The 22138-nt window shown below is 44.6% G+C and overlaps 1 protein-coding gene across 1 annotated transcript in view; it reads left to right on the plus strand.

The window, feature by feature from the left end:
• Positions 1-22138, plus strand: part of DMRT1 (doublesex and mab-3 related transcription factor 1) — a 146428-nt gene that overhangs the window by 928 nt on the left and 123362 nt on the right. The window contains exon 2 of the mRNA XM_004373467.1: positions 4324-4510. Coding sequence (XP_004373524.1) covers positions 4324-4510 — 187 coding nt within the window. The remainder of the gene's footprint in view (positions 1-4323; positions 4511-22138) is intronic.

Consider the following 22138-nt stretch of genomic DNA (forward strand, 5'->3'; position numbering starts at 1 on the left):
CGCCCCGCACAGAACCTCTTGGGGTGCCCCTCCCCGCGCTCTTGGGTTCGGTGAACGGGGACTCCGCGGGGCTGCCTTTCGCCAGTTCACGGTTGGGAGCCGCCTTGGTCGTTTTTCTGGAAAAGTCCATGCAATGGACGCCGGCGCGGCGTTGGCGCCCTTTTGGTGTTGACCAGGGGGTCGGCCGGCGCCTCAGCCATTTTGAGCTGGAAATTTTATTAGCTTTTTTAAGTTTTACTTTTGCGGTCTGGACGTAAGTTATTTAAGTGTGAATTATATTTTAAAGCGTACTGAAGAGTTTTAAAGTATATGCGAAGGGGCGGGAGGAGTAGGCGCGGGTTTGAGGCTTTATCTTTTTTAGTTAAAAATAAAACCATTTCATAAAGCAAGTTAGTAATTCAACATGTTAACGGAAATAGTTAACCCCGTGGGTAATCCTACTAGGATTTTTAGAAGCGAATAAATACATTCTTTCCAGCTAAAAGTTGTTTCATTTTTTTCAAACAGGTTATTTAAAATGAAAAGATACCAAAGAAATGTTTACTAAGCATGTGCTACTTTTGATTAGGAAGGTGTAAATATCCTCCATAGGAAATGTTTTAGATAAGAACGCAGACAACGAGACTGCACGAAGCCTTGGCGTTAAAGAGGGTGGAGTTTTTATGTACCTCAAGGTTTTAAAAATGTGTTTTAAACTAGATTTATTTTGGCTTCGCAGCTTAGAAGTGCAGACATGAAAATATAGTTGTTTTCTTGGTTTCTTTATAGACTTTTAGCTTGAACGGTAGTGGATGAAAAGAATGTACTGTGTGTAGCCTTACGATGCACCACAATGAGCTTACTGAAAACAGTTATGGATATTTAAATTATATTTGTAGCTAGAAAAATATTCTGGACATTTAGTCGTTGGGTATGTTCGAGGGTGGCAATTCGCTCAACATTCAACAAAAACATCAGACTAGAGGTGCCAATTTTGAATAAGGCTGTTTGCTATGTTAAGGACAAAAGTAACAGGATTACATTAAGAGTATGAAATTTCAGTATTTTCCACATCTGAAGGCTTGTGCTGTGGTAGATACATTCGTAAAAATCCGTGTCAAAACAATTTTTGGTCATTCTAAAATACTTTGCAATTCCTTTTAGAGATGATTCTGAAATAATTGCATTTTTAATCAATTCACCCCCTTCTCAAATAATATTTTCTAAAGAAAAATCCTGGAGAGGAGGTGTTTTTTGTAAAAGTGTCGTTGGCATATGCAGTATTTGATACCCTGTGCATTTTTTGTATGAATGAGGTTTGTGTAAATCTGGGTATAAGTATGCAATAACATACTTAAGAGGTTTTTCATTAATTAATTATTATTATTGGTCAAACCCTTAATATTCTGTCTCGAAGCCTCTTGGTTACTAATAGAAAGTCCAAGACTTTAATTATTTAACCTTAAATAATTGATTATTTAAGATTAGTTTTTCTAAATTGAAAACTACTTTTGTTAGGAGTAAAGTTAATTCCACATTAATCAGCTTTCTAAGTTTAAACCACAGATTTGCTAAAACAGTGTATGAGTTGTGATTGTGCGTGTGATGAATTTTTTTATTTTATTGTGGTAAATATATCTCTAATAATAAACATTCGCCATTTCAACAGTCGTCACATGTATAATTCAGTGGCACTAATTATGTTCATCATGCTTCTTATCCATCACCATTATCCACGCCCAGATGTTTTTCTATCCCCGCTAACAGAAGCTCAGTGTCCCCTAAGCCGTGAGTTCTCCTTTTCCCTGCCTACCCACCTGGCTCTGATAACCACTGATAAACTTTGATTTCTGTACACTTGCCTTTCTAGATATTTCATGTGAGTGGGATCACACGCTGTTTGTCCTTTTGTGACTGACTGATGGCACTTAGCATGATGTTTTCAAGGTTAATCCATGTTGTAGCGTGTGTTAGAATTCTGTTCTCTTAATGGCTGAGTAATATTCCATAATGAACCGTTTCTTTTATCCAATCCATTCATCTGTTGATGGGTATTTAGGTTGTTTCCACCTTTTGGCTATTGTGAGTAGTGCTGCAGTGAACGTTGGTATACAAGTATCTGTTGGAATCCCTGCTTTCAATTCTTGGGTATATACCTAGGAGTGGAATTGCTGGATCATATGGTAGTTCTATGTTTAGCTTTTTGAAGAACTGCCAACTGTTTTCCATAAGGGCTGCACCATTTTACAATCCCACCAGCTAAAAGTTGGATGAAAATTTGGATGGGGATATCAGTTTCTCCACATCCTTGTAATACCTGTTGTTTTCTGGTGTTTTTTTTTTTTTAAATTATAGTTATTTTAGTGAGTGTGAAGTGATTTACCATTTTATTGTCAACTTTTGACTTGTACTTGGGCCTCTGAGACATAGATACTTTATTTTCTTACTTCATTATCACCAATAGTCAATTTCATCAAGCCTCTTTTTTATTATTAAGTAGTAAGCGAACAATATTTTCTTTCTTATAAACCTTTTTTTTTACCCCCACCCCCGCCAAAAAAAAAAAAAAACCGTTAACAGTATCATTTAAGAGGAGAGAAATTGAAGAGGGCCCATGAAGGGTTTCTTAGGGGTGTTACGGCCTTTCTAGTTCCCAGTGTGGGCTCACCCTGCCTCATACACCCAGTCCTCTGGCTGCTTCCCACTTCCAGGCTCTCCCTCTTCCGGTAACTTTTCCCAGACATCAGCTTCCAGCCTCTTCCCCCATTACTTCCCCCACATGCTGCCTCCATCCAAGGAGACAGCTCTGCACAGTAGCCTAAACAGCCTCTGCTTCTCCTGCCCACCCTGTTTCCATTTTCCGGCTTGTTCTCTGTTCATCATGGACTTGCCTTTCCAAGTCCTGCTCGTCCTCTTCTTCAAGACCCTGTCAGACACCATCTCTCTGGCTGACTCTGACGTGTTGAAGAACTTTCTGCCTCTGAATGTCTTCTGTAGGACTGCTTGTTTATCACAGTTAGCCGTGCCTTATAGTTGCTTTCCAGCAGTTGGTACCTCAGGATCTAACCGAATCTTGCCGTATCTTACTGGTTGCTGTGCCCGGTACAGAGGCTTTTTACATATTGTGGAGCGGAAAAAAGGAGTGAGTGGTCCCATTCTCCTTCCTTCCTGGTCTATCACTGCTTCTGCCTTTTTCTGCTTTTCAGATTGAACTCTTGGCTGACTGTACATATTTCCTAATCTTCCCTGGCCAAACTGACATCCTGTTACTCGACACACTCATTTCATTTAACAAACTTAAAAAAAAAATTTTTTATTCTGGTGAAACATATATGACAAACATTTGCCATTTCAGCCATTTTTATGGGTACAATTCAGTGACATTAATTACGTCCACCATGTGCGACCATCACTACTATCCATTTCCAAATTTTTTCATCACCCTGCACAGAAACTCTGTACCCCTTAAGCAGTACCCTCTGCTGCCCCCAGCCACCTGCCCCTCCTAACCACTGATACACTTTGGTCTCTGCGCATTTGCCTGTTGTAGGAATTTCATGTAACTGAGATCATACAATGTGTGTCCTTTCGTGTCTGGCTAATTTCATTCAGTATAATGTTTTTAAAATATATTTATTGTGGTAATTATATAGGTGACAAGCCATTTCAACAAGCTTTCATGTACTGTTCATTAAATATGTTCATCATGGTGTTCAGCCATCACCATTAACCAGTCCTGAACCTTGTCATCACGCTTAACAAAAGCTCAGTGTCCCCTGAGGGTTGTGTCTTCCTTTCCCTTCCCTCCTGCCTGCCCTTGGTAGCCACTAAGAAGATGTGGTGTTTATGCGTTTGTCTCCTCTAGATGTTGCATATAAATGGGATCATATAGTATTTGTCCTTGGGTGACTGACTTGTTCCACTCAGCGTGTTCGTAGCACGTATCAGGACCTTGTTTGTCTCTATGGCTGACTAATATTGTATCGTCTGATAGACCACATGGTGTTTGATCCGTCCATCTGTTGATGGACACTTAGGTTGTTTCCACCTTTCGGCTAATGTGAATAGTACTGCGTGAACACTTGGTGTACAGGTACCTGTTTGAGTCCCTGCTTTCAGTTCTTTTGGGCCACAAACATTATTTGAGCACTACTGCAGGCCAGATGCTCTATCGGGGAAAGCTAACGGTTACCTGACAGTTTAAACAGTTTTTAGAAATTCCCAGACCTCTGCCCCGGAGCCTGTGACTTGTGACCCGGGGGTGGGTGGGGGCTGCTGTGGTTTTGGAAAGCTGCACAAGTGATCCTGCAGTGCTGGAGGGTGACTGCCGCCCTGTGCTTCCAGGTGGCCCTGAGGAGGCAGCAAGCCCAGGAGGAGGAGCTGGGGATCAGCCACCCCATCCCGCTGCCCAGCGCGGCCGAGCTGCTGGTCAAGAGAGAGAACAGTGGCAGCAACCCGTGCCTGATGACCGAGAGCAGTGGCTCCTCGCAGCCGCCTGTGCCCGCCAGCACCCCCACCACTGCGGCCCCAGGTGACGGGGGGGGGGCTGGGCTGGGCCGGGGGGAGGGTCAGGGCTGCGTCCACAAAACCAGAGTCTGGGGACTGATTGGGGCACATATGGCATTTACAGCCTGGAGGCTTTTCTTGGTGGTAAAACATACACCAGATTTAACAATTACCACCTGTCCAACTCAATAACGTTGATTACATTCTTCGAGTTCTGCCAGCATTCTCACCCTTCTTTTCCAAATTGTTCCTCCCTCATTGACATAAACTCACTGCCTGGTCCTGCGCCATCCCCGTGATCCCTTGTGGATCATACTGTTGTGATCCGCAGAGTTTTCATTGGCTGATTTTCAGAAGTAGATCACCCGGCCTTTCTTCCTAGCCCGTCTTAGTCTGGAAGCTCTGCTGAAACCTGTTCAGCATCACAGCAACATGCCAGCCTCCACTGCCAGCCAGGTGGTGGCTATGCTTGAGTTGCATTGGCCAGGAATCGAAGCAGGGTCTCCCACACGGAAGGCAAGAATTCTCCCCCTGAGCCAGCACTGCCTCATCCGAGGGACTTTGTGTGTACTGATTCATTGACCTCATTCTCCGGGTGACCCTGTGAGAAAACAGCACCCCTTCGTACACTTGTCAAAACTGAGATGCAGGAAGTTTAAAGTGACTGGCCAGGGGTAGAGAACTGGTGTCTGAATCAGTCCATTGGCCTGCAGGGTGCACTGTGTTTACTGCGTGGGTCTCCAGATTACCCCTCAAATCACAGTGTTCTAGGTTTGGACCTTCCAGTATGGACACCGCTGGCCACGCATGGCATTCTGAATTTATGTGAATTACCCAAACCAAACCCATTGGTGTCGAGTGGATCCCGACTGATAACAACCCTATAGGACAGAGCAGAACTGCGCCATAGGGTTTCCGAAGCAGTAATCTTTATGGAAGCAGACAGTCACCTCTTTTCTCTCAGAGTAGCTGGTGAGTTCAAGCCGCCAGCTTTTTGGTTAGCAACCAAGCACCTAACCACTGCACCACCAGGGCTTCTTATATTAATTATAGTGAAATAAAATTAAAATATTCAGTTCCTCAGTTGCACTAGCCACATTTCAAGCTGTCAGTAGCCATGCATGGCTAGACATCACCATATTGGACAATGCAGATATAAAACATATCTGTCTCCGAGAAGCTTCCCCTGGGCAGCATTGAGCGCTAAGAAGTCCACCAGAGACCTGTGGCTTCCTGTTGCTTCTGGGAGTTCCATGTACTGAGAATCACAGAATGTCTTCAGTCCCTGCTAACCACCCAACCCACTAGTTACCATCGAGTCACCTCCCACTTATGGTGACCCCCTGTGTGTCAGAGTAGAACTGTGCTCCACAGGGTTTTCAGTGGCTGATTTTTTGAAAGTAGCTCACCAGTCCTTTGTTCCAAGGTACTTCTGGGTGACTTGAACCCTCAACCTTTCAGTTAGCAGTGGGTGCATTAGCTGCTTGCACCACGCAGAGACCCTGCCAAGACTGTATGAAGTACAGCTTGGCAGTGTGGTGCTCCCTTAACTAAGCTCTCGTGAGTTGCCTGTCTGCTGGGCTTAACCACCAGGTGGAAGTTGCTTAACTGTGTGTTGTTAACTAGCTGTGCAACTTCGGAGAAGTCACTTAAACTCTCTGGGCCTTTGGATTCCTCTTCTCCGAAATGAGCAAGGGGGTCTCTGAGGGCTCTTGAAGGCCCTGTGAATCTTGGCCGTTAAAAGAAGAAGGAGAAGGTAAGCAGGTGACAGGCGGAACCCTGGTCCCTGCATTGCAGGTAGGCTGTGTCTGTCTGGCTCTGTGTGTGTTACTGGAGCCATAGATTCGGAAATTAACAAAGGGACGGATACTCTTTTCCCTCCCCTCGATTGCTCTTGTATTTACCACAGTTTTCAAACCTTGTTTTTCTTAGGAAGGAGGGATTGGATTCTGTCCGTCAGAATTATGCCCTTTACACTTCGGGATTTTAAGATGTGTTTAAAATTTAATGGCCAAGTAATGCTGGGTCAGGGCTGATCTGGTGGACCTTAGTTGTCAGACTGAGATGAGAACTGGGGGTGTCAGGAATAAATGCGGGTCCCAGTGCTAGGGTTCCGAAGGGGAGTCACCAGTTTGAATGTTTTTTAAGGGAGGGTTTTTTTTTTTTGGCAATAAAATACATATATAACATAAACTGTGCAGTTAACCATTTTGAAGTGTACGGTTCGATGGTATTAATTATATTCACAGTGTTTGCAGCCATTAACATTTTATTTCCAAAATTTTTTCGTCATTCCAAACAGAAACTCTGCCCCTTAAGCAATAACTCCCCACTCTCCCCTCCCCCAGCCCCTGGTAAGCTCTCCTTTCTGTATCAGTGAGTTTGCCTGTTCTAGACACTGGATACAAACGGGGGCCTTTTGTGTCTGGCTTATTTCATTTAACGTGGTGTTTTCAGGGTTCATCCATGTCATAGCACGCGTCAAGATTTCATTTCTCTTCGTGGCTGAGGAGTACCCCAGTATGTGGATAAGGCCACGTTTGGTTTAGCCGTTCATCTGTTGATGGATACGGGTTGTTTCCACCTTCTGGCTGTGGTAAACAGTGCTGCTGTGAACACTCCTGTGCAAATATCTATTAAAATCTTTGGTGTCTACACTTCGGGGTATATATCTAGGAGTGGAATTATAGGGTCATATGATACTTTTATGTTAATTTTTTGAGGCACTGCCAAATTATTTTCCACAGCGGATGTACCATTTTACATTCTTACCAGCAAGGATACCAGTTTCTCTATGTCTTTACCAACATTTGTTTTTTTTTTCTCTTTTTTGATAGCCATCCTAGTAGGTGTGAAGTTGTATCTCATTGTGGTGTTGATTTGCATTTCCCCAGTGACTTATAAAGGAGCCCTGGTGGCGCAGTGGTTAAAGTGATCGACTACTGACCGGAAGGTCATCGGTTCAAAACCACCAGTGGCTCTGCAGGAGAAAGATGTGGCAGTCTGCTTCCATAGAGGTTTACAGCCTTGGGAACCCTATAGGGGCACTATGAGTTGGAATTAACTTGATGGCAGTGGGTTTGATCATTTGCTTTTCACAGACATCTCAGGAGGTAGGTGTTAGTATCCCCGTTTACAGATTGGGAAACCAAGTCAGCGCATGGTAGGGAAACTGCCGCAGAATAAAGCTGCTGAGCTGGGATTTGATCCTGGCCTGTCTGGTCCCAAAGCTCGTGGGTTTTCCAGGGTTTACTTGCCTGCGAAGAGAGGCTGGGGGACCAGTTGCCTTGTTTCCTTGGAAGGTGGATAATTATACTTGTTCTGGGGTTGGGGTTTAATCCTCTGAAGGGATTTAGGGCTAGAGGGCAGTTAGGAACAATGTTAGGGGCCAAAGCCCCTGTCCTTCTCGGCCCAGAAGGCTGCAGCCCCCATCGTCAGGGGGAGGAAACACCACCACTGCCAGCATTTTGCAGGGCGCAGAGGCTGGACTCGGGTCTTGCCTGATGTCCCCAGGTTCACCTCTGTGGAAGGGAGGCGATGTGACAAGCTAGTGGAGCTTTACGGAAGCCCTTCAGGCTAGAAGGAGTTCAGGACGACAAAGATGTTCTCGCAGGGTATTTCAGTGGCGATAGGGAAAGTTACAAACTAAAGACAGTTGGGAGCAGGACAGAAGGTTCAGGGTCAAGAAGTATGTGACCAGTTCCCCTTCCTTTGCCTCTGGAGCTAACGGGTCTGGGAGCCATTCTGCAGTCTTAAACCTCAAAGGGAAGGGGAACATCAAAGCCCTAGTACGTGGTAGGCGTTCGCCCAGGTGTGGGTGGGGAGGCATCGCCGCAGGAGGCCGTACCTTGCACAGAAACATGGTTCTCTGGTTCCATTAGCCAGCTTGGCTCTGAGGGGAGAAGCCATGGGTGGTCATTGCCTTAGTCTCCCCGTGCCGCTGTAACAGAAATACCACACGTGGGTGACTGTAAAGAACAGAAGTTTGTTCCTCACAGTCTGGAGGCGAAATGTCCAAATCAGGTCCTGGCTGTGTCGATTCCTTCTATAGGCCTCTGTGATGGATTGAATTGTGTCCCCCAAAAATGTGTGTCAACTTGGCTAGGCCATGATTCCTAGTATCCCGTGATTGTCCACCATTTTGTCATCTGATATGATTTTCCTGTGTGTTGTAAATCCTACCTCTGTGATGTTTATGAGGTGGGATTAGAGCAGTTAAGTTAATGAAGCAGGACTCAGTCTACAAAATTAGGTTGTGTCTTAAGTCAGTCTCTTTTGAGATATGAAAGAAGCGAGCAGACACACAGGGGGACCTCATACCACCAAGAAAGTAGTGCCAGGAGCAGAGTGCATCCCTTGGACTGGGGTCCCTGCAGTGAGAAGCTCCTAGTCTAGTGGAGGATCGATGACGAGGCCCTTCCTCCAGAGCTGACAGAGAGAGAAAGCCTTCCCCTGGAGCTGGCGTCCTGAATTTGGACTTCTAGCCTTCTAGACTGAGAGAGAATAAATTTGTTTCTAAAGCCATCCACTTGTGGTATTTCTGTTACAGTAGCACTAGATGACTAAGACAGCCTCTCCTAGTTTCTGGTGACTGCTGGCTATCCTTGGCATTCCTTTGCTTGTAGATGATCCTCACATGACATCTGTCTTCCCCCGTGTGCGTGTCTCTCTGTCTATTCTGCTTTTGTTATAAGACATCACTTAGAAGTGATTAGATTTAGGACCCACCCTATGCTGGTATAACCCCATTAGCATAAGAAAAGAAACCCCCAGTTTCTAAACAGGGTCATATTTACAGGTGCAAAGGTTAGGACTTCCACACATATTTTGAGGGGACACAAGTAGTCTGTACCAGTCATTGTTCACAGGGTTTCTGCCAGACCCCTTGACTTGGGATTGATAACTTTGGGGAATGAGTTGGGATATGAGCCAAAACAGACGTGCCAGTAGAGTTTAACTATGTAGATATACAGAGAGAGACAGTCAGAGGGAGAGAGAGTCTTGAAGTTTTCATGCAGTGAATGGAGCCCAGATTCTTTGCTGGCAACTAACAATTATGTAGCTAATTTTAATTTTTCAGAGACAGATTTATTTAAAATAATTTTTAACTTTATGCAGATGTATGGAAAACATTTATAGGGTACAAAAGAGTATTCAGTAAAAGGTAATTGTTCTTCCATCCTCAACCTGCAGTTCTCTTCCACACCGTATCAGACTTATTCACTGTGTGTACAAATTTATGTGCCTGTTTCACTTTTTCTTTCGCTTTTTATGTACATATCTAATAACAGGAGTGTCCTGTTCCCACTCATATAATGACCTGGGAGATCTTTTCATGTCAGAATACATAGATGTGTATTTTTAATGGCCCAGTATTCCATTGTATGGAGTCCCTGGATGGTGGATATGGTTAACACGATTGAAAGGTTGGGGGTTTGAGTCTACCCAGAGACACGTTGGAAGAAAGGCCTGGTTATCTGCTTCTGAAAAATTAGCCATTGAAAACCCTGAGGAGAACAGTTCTACTCTGACACACTTGGGGTTGCCATGAGTCGGAGATAACGCAACAGCAACTGATTTGGTTTTTGTTTTTAGTCCATTGTGTAGATGTGGAAGGCCAGGATTTGAAATGATTTCGTGAGAGGAGAAAGTTGTAGGAGTTGCCATGGAATAGTGGATCCTACTAACCTGCTGTGGAGCCCTGGTGGCGCCGTGGTTAAGAGCTCGACTGCTAACCAAAATGTCGGCAGTTCAAATCCACCAGCTGCTCCTTGGAAACCCTATGGGGCAGTTCTGCTCTGTCCTCTAGGGTCACTGTAAATCAGAATGAACTTGACAGCAATGGTTTTACCAGCCTGCTACGCAGTGCATGGCACTTACTTCCTGCTTTCTGATACCTTATGTTTGGTGTCTGATAGGTCAGTAACCAGAAAGCCAAACCCGTTGCCGTCGAGTCAATTCCAACTCACAGCAACTCCATATGACAGAGTAGAGCTGCCTCATAGAGTTTCCAAGGCTGTAATCTTTATGGAAGCAGTCTGCCACATCTTTCTCCCACAGCAGCTGGTGGGTTTGAACCGCTGACCTTTCGGTTAGCAGCCAGTGGTTAGCAGCCAAGCGCTTTACCTTTGTGCTACCACGGCTCCAACAGGTCAGTTAAAAAACAAACAAACCCACTGTCTTTGAGTGGGTTCTGACTAATAGCGACCCCATGGGGTTTCCGAGGCTGTAAACCTCTATGGAAGCAGACTGCCACATCTTTCTCCTGCTGGGCCACTGGTGGTTTCAGACTGCCGACCTTTAAATTAGCAGTCCATAGCTTTAACCACTATGCCACGAGGTTTCCCACAGCGTAGTGAAATTTGGTAGATTTCTGTGTCCTTGAAGTCTCTTAGTTATCTTCTTTGGCTCTGGAAAGAAGAGTGAGAATTGCCCAAGAATTATTGCCTAGATTTATGGGCCGAATTCAAAGGAAAGTGGATTTACCAAGACGTTATTTTCACTTACTGGAGAACTAACCTCTCTGAGTAGGATTAGGTCTGTTAGAAGAACATCTCCACGACCCTTAGCCATTGACCAGCGTTCTTGAATGCTGGGTGTATCTTCCATCTATGATTGTGGGTATCACTGGGGAAGAAAGATCTTTTTGAAGGAATACTCTGTTCATTGCTTTTTCTTACACTGGCAGGATCTTCTATTAGAAATAGTTAGCAGGTGCACTGTTGATTAGCCAGAATTTTCTTCCCAGCCATTTTTGGGGCGCCCAAGAAAAAAAAAGATGGGCACTTTTGGCTGTAAAACTCATTGCTGTCAAGTTGATTCCGACTCATAGCTACCCTATAGGACGTAGTAGAACTGTCCCATAGGATTTCCAAGGAGCAGCTGGTGGATTTGAACTGCTGACCTTTTGGTTAGCAGGCAAGCTCATAACCGCTGCACCACCAGGGCTCCATTTTTGGCTATAAATAAATGACAGTAAATTAATAGCAATCTCAGCATTTGTGTGTGTTTTAATTTCAGCATAAAAAAATTTTTTTTTTAATTTCAAAAGTTATCAATTGACTTAAAAACAAATTTCACGGGTCTTCTTCTTTGTAAATTTGGGCCCCTCTGCTGTATTCTGTCCTCTGCTTTTCCTCCAGCTCCCTGGGCCGCCAGGGAAGCGCTGTCTTGCCCAGTTCTCACTGTGAGGCCTGTCAGATGAAGGGTTGCATTGTAGAGCATTTGGTTCTGCACATGTGTTCTTTGTCAGTGAGGACCTGAATGTTATCTCCCCGGGCCCCTCCCTCCTGGGGCACCCTGCACTTCCACCCCCACACACGCTGGCTCCCCCCGATGGAACCACCCCCACCCTCTGGCCTTCCCCCACTGCCCCTGCCTCCTCTGGCCTCTTCCACTGTGGGAGTCCTCAGCCAGGCCTGCCCAACAATGGAGAGACCCTCCCTTGCATTCTCTGCCTCAGCAGCTCTTCCACCTCAGCAGGAAGCCTGAGAAAACACACCAGTAGGGAAACACGCTTCCTTGTATAGCTTCTGAGAGCGTATGTGCTTCAAATGGGAGACGTGGTCTTTGAAAATGGACTTGTTTTTACAGTCAGAAAGGTGGCTGATAAATTAACAACGGAAGAGGCTGAGTTATTTCAGTAGAAAACACATTTCGGTTTTATCCTTGTGGTTTTCCAATACTGTATAGGTGGAAGCACTGCATTCAGATGAGCAATCAAAACACGTGACCCAGATTGGATTGGGAGTTTCCTTGGGAGGATCCTGAGCCCGTAAGAGAGATGAACTGCATTGGTTTTATACGCCAGTTTGATATTTGGTTTAAAAAAAGCTTTCAGATGAAAGCAGTCACAAATTTCAGTTTGCGAGCTGAAGAAATTTCCAGGGTATCCAACAAAACAAAGCGTCTTAAACTGAAGCAACAGTTGAAGGCTTGAGTGAAAGAAAACACTTCAGATTACGGTCTTGGTCTTGCTAGCTTGTTGTTTTAAATAGGATCTCAATCCATCTTATTTTGTTTTAAGGTCAGTCTTTGCTTACGCGTCAAATACAGCCATGTAATAGGTTTGCCGGAAGTGCTCTGTGGACAGTATCCCAGTAAAGCAGTTGCAACAACAGAGTACACAGGAGGTTAAGCTACTAATCCACCTTTGCCTAGAAAGGAAATTTGGCACACATCTAGGGCCACAACAATGTGAATAAAGGGTTTAACATCACAAGTTAGTTTTATAACAGCATGTATAAAACATATAAAAAGCGTTTTACAGTCATTAATCAGTTTACATGTATGTCTCCCTTGTGAAAATGTAATTTGCTTAGGGATGTTGTTGTTGTTGGGTACTGTTGAGTTGATTTCGACTGATAGCGACTGTGCCTTAATTCTCTAGTGCTTCTGTAACAGAAATACCACAAGTGGATGGCTTCAACAAACAAGTTTATTCTCTCACACTCTAGTAGGCTAGAAGTCCGAATTCAGGGTGCCAGCTCCAGGGGAAGGCTGTCTCTCTCTGTTGGCTCTGGAGGAAGGTCCTTGTCAGCAATCTTCATTGGTCTAAGAGCTTCTGCACGCAGGAACCCAGGATCCAAAGGATGCACTCTGCTCCCGGTGCTGCTTTCTTGGTGGTATGAGGTCCCCCTGTGTGTCTGCTCACTTCTCTCTTTTATATTTCAAAAGAGATTGATTTAAGACACAACCTAATTTTGTAGACTGAGTCCTGCCTCATTAACTTAACTGCCCCTAATCCCACCTCATAAACATCATAGTGGTAGGATTTACAACATACAGGAAAATCGTATCAGATGACAAAATGGTGGACAGTCACACAATACTGGGAATCATGGCCTAGCCAAGTTGACCCATATTTTTTAGGCAACCTAATTCAATCCATAACAGACCCCATGTGACAGGGTAGAGTCGCCCCGTAGGGTTTCCTAGGCTGTAATCTTTATGGGAGCAGATCTCCAGGTCTTTTCTGCCAAGTAGTTGCTGGTGGGTTTGAATCGCTGACCTTTTGGTTAGCAGCCGAGTGCGTAACTGTTTTGCCACCAGGGCTCCTTTCCTTAAGGATAGGGATTGCATTTTATTTCTCACTTCATTCATGTTGTGCGTAGCACAGTACCTGGCTTTGTAGTACCGGTTACCAGTTGCTGTTGAGTCGACCCCGAATCATGGTGACCCCACATGTGTCAGAGTAGAACTGTGCTCCACAGGGTTTTCAGTGGCCAATTCTTCCAAAGTGGATTGCCAGGCCTTTCTTCCAAGAGGCCTCTGAGTGGACTCAAACCTCCAACTTCTTGGTTAGCAGCCAAGCACATTGTCTAAGTTATCTAGTGCTGCTATCACAGAAATACCACAAGTGGATGGCTTCAACAAACGTAAGTTTTTTCTCTCCTAGTCTAGGAGGCTGGAAGTCCAAATTCAGGGAGTCAGCTCCAGGAGAAGGCTTTCTCTCTCTGTCAGCTCTGGAGGAAGGTCCTTGTCATCAATCTTCTTCTGGTCTAGGAGCTTCTCAGTGCAGGAACCCCAGGTCCAAAGGATGCGCTCTGCTCCCAGCACTCTTTTTTGGTGGTATTAGGTCTCCATGTCTCTGTGTTCTCTTCTCTTTCTTATGTCTCAAAAGAGATTGGCTTAAGATACAACCTAATCTTGTAGATTGAGTCCTGCCTTATTAACATAACTGCCACTAATCCCATCTCATCACATCATAGAGACAGGATTTACTACACATGGGAAAATCACATCAGATGACAAAATGGTGGACAGTTCACATGATAGTGGAAATCATGGCCTAGCCAAGTTGACAGATACCTCAATCCCTAACACACAGTAACCGTGTGCACAACCCAGGCGCTTCAGCTTTCTGGTAGATGGTCAGTAAATCTTTGCTGAACGAATGAATAATGATAGTTAAACTTGAAGTTGTTTTAAAACAGTAACTTGTGATCATGAGCCCAGCTCAGACACTAGAGAGTAGGATCGTTGTTGTTCAATGTGCAGTTTTTCTTTGTGATATTTAAAAATGTACCTGAATGTTTAAAAACTTGCGTTTTGAACGTCTTGGTATAATTCACATATGGTACAATTTACCCATTTAAAGTATACAATTCATTGTTGATTAGTAAATTCCCAGGTTTGTGGAACCATCATAACAGTCTGAGTTTAGAGTGGTTTTATTATCCTGTAAAGAAACCCTGAACCCATTAGCAGTCACTTTCTATGTCCCTAAACCAAAAACACCAAACCATTTGCTGTCGAGTCAGTTCAGACTCATGATAAACAGAAAAGATGGAAATTGTCAAGGATTTCATTTTACTTGGATCCACAATCAACGCCCATGGAAGCAGCAGTCAGGAAATCAAATGACATATTGCATTGGGCAAATCTGCTGCAAGGACGTCTTTAAACTGTTAAAAAGCAGACATGTCACCTTGAGGACTAAGGTGCACCTGACCCAAGCCATGGTGTTTTCAGTCGCCTCATATGCATGTGAAAGCTGGACACTGAATCAGGAAGACCAAAGAAGAACTGAAGCCTTTGAATTACGGTGTTGGCAAAGAGTATTGAATATATCGTGGACTGCGAGAAGAAGAACACGTCTGTCTCGGAAGAAGTACAGCCAGAATGCTCCGTAGAAGGGAGAATGGCAAGACTTCTTCCCATGTACTTTGGACATGTTATCATGAGGGACCAGTCCCTGAAGACGGACATCATGCTTGGTAAAGTAAAGGGTCAGCGAAAAAGAGGAAGACCCACAATGAGATGGATGGACACAGTGGCTGCAACAATGGGCTCAAGCATCACAACGATTGTGAGGATGGCACAGGACCAGGAAGTGTTTCATTCTCTTGTACGTAGGGTTGCTGTGAGTCGGAACTGGCTCCGTGGCACCTAACGACAGCAACATGGATATACCACATTTTATTTATCCATTGCTCAGTTGACGGACATTTGGATTTCCACTTTCTGATTATTGTGAATAATGCTGCTATGAACAGTTGTGTACAATTTTTTGTGTTGACATATATCTCATTTGTTTTGAGTATATACCTAGAAGTGGAATTTCTGGGTCTTATGTTAACTCAAGAAGCCTTGGTGGTGCAATGGTTAAGCTCTTGGCTGCTAACTGAAAGGTTGGTGTTTAGAACCTACCCAGCTGCTCTACGAGAGAAGGACCTGGCGATCCTCTTTCACAGAGATTACAATCACGAGAACTCTATGGAGCAGTTCTGCTCCGTCACATGGGGTCCCTATGAGTTGGAATCGACTCGACGGCACCCAGCAGTAACAACAACATGCGAACTCTTTTTTAACTTTTTGAGGAGCTACCAGACTGTATTACCAAGTGGCTGCACCGTTTTACATTTCCAGCAGCAATGGATGAGGGTTCCAGAAAATCCAAATGTAAGGTGTTTTTTTTTTTTTTTTTTTAAGTTAAGAAGTAAGATGCCTTCATCCTGGCAAATGCTACAGATGGATAATAGTGAGATTCTCGTTGATGACCGGCTTAGATGATGAGAGATTATTTAGGTTTGTATTTTATTATCACTAGAAATATGTTAATATTCATTCTTTTAAAAATTTTTCTCTTTTATCTCATTATCGCATATAGTTTGCAGGGTAAGGGACATTGTAGAAGTAAACCAGTTCACAAAGGGGCCTTTTTTAAAATTATAGCTGCACTATTGATTGATGGGCTCCTGGGTAGCGCATTTGGTTTATGCTTGACTATTAACCTGAAGGTTGGCGGTTCAGATTCACCCAGGGACATCCAGGGAGATGTAAACTGACATCTTATGCACGATACTATAAGTTTTGTGGAGTCTGTATTTGTGTGTGTATATACATGTAGCCATGTGTATTTGCATATACGTGTATGTGTGCATGCATGTGTGTTTGTATATGTAATAAAGCACATAAGGGACACAGTTAAGGATACTTCTTAGTCACAACCAAATACCTTGCAGGATTGGATTTCTGGATTTGAAGCCTTAGGACCATAGTCTTGAGGGACAACTCAATCAGTTGGTATTCACAAAATTTATGTTCTACATCCTAATCTGAGTGAGTAGTGTCTGGGGTCTTAAAAGCTTGCGAGCGGCCACGTAAGATACATCTGTCAGTCTCGTCTTGTCTAGAGTCAAATAGAAAGAAGGAAACCAAAGACTCAAAGAGGAAACTAGTCTTCAGGATGAATAGCCTGTACGAACCATGGCCTTATCTACCCTGAGACCAGAAGGACTAGATGGTGCCTGGCTACCACTAATGATTGTTGTAAACAAGGCCACAATAGATGGATCCTGATAGAAGAGGAGGAGAACGTGGAACAGAACTCAAATTCTTAAAAAGTCCAGACTTACTGGACCGGTTGAGACTAGAGGACTCCCCGAGACTGTTGTGCTGAGATAATTCACAAACCTTGAGCCGAAACTTCTCCCTGAGGGCACCTTTAGCTAAATAACAGATTGGCTGATAAAATAAGGAATACCACCAGTACGTACTCCGCACCTTTACAAAATCATCTATATGAAAGCAAATGGCCAACAATTACTGTAAAGCAAAGATGAAGGGTAAGGGGACAAGGAAACCAGATGACTGGAAGCAAAAGATCCAGAAGGGATTTAATGAGAATGTTAAAACATTGTGAAAATTGTAACCAGTGCCTCTGAACAGTATGTGTAATAATCGTTAAACGGAAACATAACTTGCTGTGTAAACGTTCACCTGAAAACACGATAAAATAGTATTTAAAAAGAAATTCTATGGAGTTGCTGGGTGGTGCATACAGTTAGTGTGCTTGGCTGCTAACCCAAGGGTTAGAGGTTCAAGTCCACCCAGAGGTGCCTGGGAAGAAAGGCCTGGTGATCTACTTCTGAAAAATGAGCCACTGAAAACGCTGTGGAGCACAGATCAACCCTGACACACACAGATGCCATTAAGTCAGAGTTGACTGGATGGCAGTTGTTTTTCTTTCTTTTTTTTTTTAAATAAATTCTGCACCTCTCAGGTGATGTGGGCTCTGAGCCCGGGGGTGCTCTTATGTGGTGTGTTGAAGCAGAGAGAGCAGAGCAGGGCCCGTGGGCCCCTGTGGCTCTAGCTGCTGGCCCCCTGGTGGTTGGTTCGTCAGGGCCCCTCTTGCGGTTTGTCCCAAGGAGACATGCAGATCTGCGTTCCTGCCTTGCCCTGAGCTCACCTTACTTTTCAACTTATGGAAAATTCAATGTGACACCCCTTTTTGACTCCCCTTAGAAAATTCACAGAAATATTGATCACCGTTGCTGAACCAGATTACCCGTCAACTCCGTTCAGTCAGGTCTCCTATGTCTGGAGGCGGACTTCACCCTTGCTAATCTGGTCTTGGAGCCCTGGTGGCACAGTGGTTAAGAGCTACAGCTGCTAACCAAAAGTTCGGCAGTTCGAATCCACCGGCCACTCCTTGGAAACCCTATGGGGCAGTTCTACTCTGTCTTATGGGGTCACCGTGAGTCTGAATCAACTCGATGGCAATGCATTTGGTTTGGTAATCTGATCTCACTGTGCAACACCAATGAACATGCTTTCCGGCAGCGAATACGTCAGACTCCTTAAGTAGATTACTAGTAGCTGGCTTGTTTTCGTGAGCAAGTATCGATTCAGTGTTATAGCAGATGTTGGTGTTTATTGGCAGTAAGCTTTCTTAGCTATTGCTCAGCCATCCAATATCATTTCAGTCCAGTGTATACTCAGATGACTTTCAGGATCGATTCCGGCACTTACAAAGCTACTCCCTATTTTTGCCCTATCCCTAAATTCTGGTCCCAAGTTTTGGGGGCTTCTTTAAAATTTAGAATATGTGTTAATACAGTGAAGCAGATTGGATTCATTAAACACCAGTAAACATTTGCTGAACTGAGTTGAATTTGTTTTTGTTGCTGAGTCTGCTGTCTGAGCAAGATTCCTTCCATCCCTTTCTTCCTTCTGTTTTTCTACTTGTTCATCCGTTCATGAGTGAGTGACTGCATTGGGCTGACACTGTTCTTGGCACAGGACATGCCAAAACCAGTTGCGGTTGAGTCAGTGCTGACTCATGGCGACCCCACATGTGTCAGAGTAGAACTGTGCTTCATAGGGTTTTCAATGACTGATTTTTCAGAAGTAGATTGCCAGGCCTTTCTTCCTATTCTGTGTTAGTCTGGAAGCTCCACTGAAACCTGGGTGACTCGATTGTTATGGAAATACTGGTGGCATCGCTTCCAGCGTGTGCCTCTTGTCCTCTGCAACAGGAGTTGGGAGTGTTGTGTAACCACATGAATAGGCAGAACTCGGAGATTGGGAAGTAACCTTCAGAGAAATCAGTAAAGTGCTGTCAGTTCTTTGATTTCCCCTCAAAAGCTCAGAGACACGTATTTAGACGCCCTCAGGACATGCACATCCGAGTAAGAGCAGGGACATCAGTGCAGCTCTGTGGGGGGACAGAGGAGTGTCGTAAGATTCCAGACACTTCAGTATGACCACCTTCAGGAGGAAGCGTGAGGACATTCTCTGTCCATGGATCTCGCTGCCGTCCACTGCTAAGGGGCTCTACTGATATTGAGGATGTTAGCTGACGTTGAAGCTTTCGTCAAGTCGACCCCCAACTCATGACGACCCCATGTACAACTGAAGGAAACGCCGCGTGGTCTGGCGCCATCCCAGTGATCTGTTGCGGATTGGACTATTGTGATCCATAGGGTTTTCACTGGCTGATTTTCAGAAGTACATTACCAGGCCTGTCTTCCTAGTCTGTCTGAGTCTGGAAGCTCCATCGAAACCGGTTTATCACAGCAACACAGAAGCCTCCACTGACAGACGCGTGGTGGCTGTGCATGAGACGCACTGGCTGGAAATCAAACCCACGCCAGCTGCGTGGAAGGAGAGAATTCTACTGCTTAACCACCAATGGCTTATTTTTAGATTTGTCATTTTTAAAAGACACTCCCAAACCTGTGTTTATTTGAAAATAGCGTCAGGTTTTTCATTAGAGGCAAAAGAAAAAGCTCGGAAGGAGCCTTGAGGACACTCCTCTGCTGATCATACTGGTGCAGCAGGCAGTGGTGGGCGAGGAATTAGCAAGTGGGAGCAGCGGACATCACACGTAAGCCCTCGCTGGCACGTTGATGATGGCGTCTGAGACAGGCATGGGCTGTCCATAGCCATCCCACCCCATCCCGCTCACCACTCCATGGCGGTGGCCCTCACTTCCTTCATCACCCTCCCCCTCGCTTATTATCTGACAGATGGAATTAAGAATTACAGGGGAAAGGAGTGAGAAGCACATCAAAGAATTTTTTTTAAGTGGCTTCTGAGGAAGGGGCCTTAGCGGTTTGGGGTTGTTAGCTTTGGGTATGCTGTTTCCATGCTGAAGCACCTGGGGTTTGTTTTTCTCTAAAAGACGTAGATAAACTAGAGAGAATCCAGAGAAGGGCAACAAAAATGATGTATGGCCTGGTGAGAAGCAGAATAACAGTCTATAAATATTTGAAAGGTAATATAACAGAGGGAGAGAGATTATTTACAGCCATGGAGGGGAGTTAGAGAACAAAGCTAGCATCCAGGGACAGGGAAAAGGTGGGTAGAACTGAAAAAAAGCAAAGCGTAATAAGGGTGATTAAGCAAAGAAATGTAATTCTCACGTTAGTTTGTGTTACCGGGAGCCAGGAGGGCAGGAACAAGTGGTATTTCTCAAACCAAGGGTCCACGCAGGTCGTCAGTAGCTTTTTCTTGAGTTCCCGTGTGTGTAGATGGGAGAGCCGGGCAGGGCTTTTGGCTTTGACCCTTAAGTTGGTAGTTTGTTTAATTCCCGGCTCTTTGACGTTACGTTTTCAGAGGCAGTGACAATAGTAATAATGATTACTAATAACAGCTCTCGTTTATTGAGCGCCCCCTCGTGCCAGGCATTGTGTCAGCTGCTTTTATAATTTATATGCTCGTTTAATATTTATAGCAACCCTATAAAATAGAAACTCTTCTCCCAACTTTACTTACAAGGAAGCTGAGACTCGATAACTTGCTCAGAGTCACACGTGTGTAAGTGGCAGCATTGGATTTAAACCCAGGCCTCTGACTCACAGCCTGTGTTCATGCCCTGTATCTGGCTCTGTCGCTGTGGCCGTTAAAGTCACGACAGTAGTAATTTGAGACCCAAAGTAGATAGCCAGGTGTGATGGTTAAGGTTGTGTGTCACCTTGGCTGGCCATGATTCTCAGGGGTTTGGCAGTTATGTAGCTTGGCAGTTGTGTAATGATGTGATTATTCTCCATTTGTGATCTGATGTAATTATTTTCCATTTTGCAATCTCGCATAAGTAATGTCATGTAATCACTTCCATGATGTGATCTAATATGATCAGCCAGTCAGTTTTTAAGGGGAGTTTCCTCAGGGGTGTAGCCTGTACCCAGTATGTGCGGATACTCTCACAGTGCTCGCCCTTATTCTGGATACTGCACCTGGCTTGTCATCATTTGACCTCCGGTTCTTGGGACTTGAGCCAGCAGCCTGCGGTATTGCCTGCCAGTCTTGGGATTCATCAGCCTCTGCAGCCTGTGAGCCAGCAGCCTGCTGTCTGACCTGTGGATCGTGAGTTTGCCAGCCCCTGCAACTTTGTAAGTCAGGAGAAGCCTCCAGCCTGACACCTGAGCCGTGGACTTGGGACTTGCCAGCCTCTACAACTGCTTGAGCCATTTTCTTGAGTTAACTCTCTCTCTCTCGCTCTCAAAACACTTCACTGGTTTTGCTTCTGTAGAGAACCCAGCCTAAGATACCAGGTGACCAGTCCAGGTAAACAGTATCCAGGTATAAAACTCAAAAAAAACCAAACCCATTGCCATTAAGTTGATTCCAACTCATAGCAACCCTATAGGACAGAATAGAACTGCCCCATAGGATTTCCAAGGCTGTAATCTTCACAGAAGCAGAATTCCACATCTTTCTCCCATGGAGCGGCTGGTAGGTTCGAACCACCGACCTTTTGGTTAGCAACCGAGCACTTAACCACTGTGCCACCAGGTAAGTAAAATAGTTGCTTTTCAGAGCTTTCTTTTCTTTTCCTTTTTCTTCTGGAGATATGTTTTCTGAGTACAAGTTAAGTGCTATGTTATTAATACGTTTTCCTATTTCATAAATTCAGTTATACCATGTTGTTGTTATTTGCTGTTGAGTCAGCTCTGACTCGTGGTGACCCCATATCACCTGAAAGAATCATTGGTCCTGCACCATCTTCACAATGTTTTGTGTGCTCAAGTCCGTTGTTGTGACAGTGTGTGTTTTGAGTGCCTTCCAGCCTAAAGGGTTCATCTTCCAGCACGATGTCGAACAGCGTTCTGTTGTTATCCGTAGGGTTTTCATTGGCTAGTTTTTGGACGTAGATCACTAGGCCTTTCTTCCTACTCTGTCTTCGTCTGGATGCTCTGCTGAAACCTGTCCATTCTGAGTGAGCCTGCTGGTATTTGAAGTACTGGTGGCATAGCTTCCAGCATTTTAGCAAACGTGCAAGCCACCACATTGTGACGAACTGACAGATGGGTGGTGGCAGGAATACCACAGGCTCAGTCACCCTGGCCGTTACACGGTGGTCTGTACATTTCACTTCGGAAAGAGCGACTGTGTAAGGCAGGCGTTATCCTGGATCTTACCTGCT

This window comes from Trichechus manatus, unplaced genomic scaffold (assembly GCF_000243295.1).
Source record: "Trichechus manatus latirostris isolate Lorelei unplaced genomic scaffold, TriManLat1.0 scaffold00025, whole genome shotgun sequence".
In the NCBI taxonomy this organism is placed as follows: Eukaryota; Metazoa; Chordata; class Mammalia; order Sirenia; family Trichechidae; genus Trichechus; species Trichechus manatus.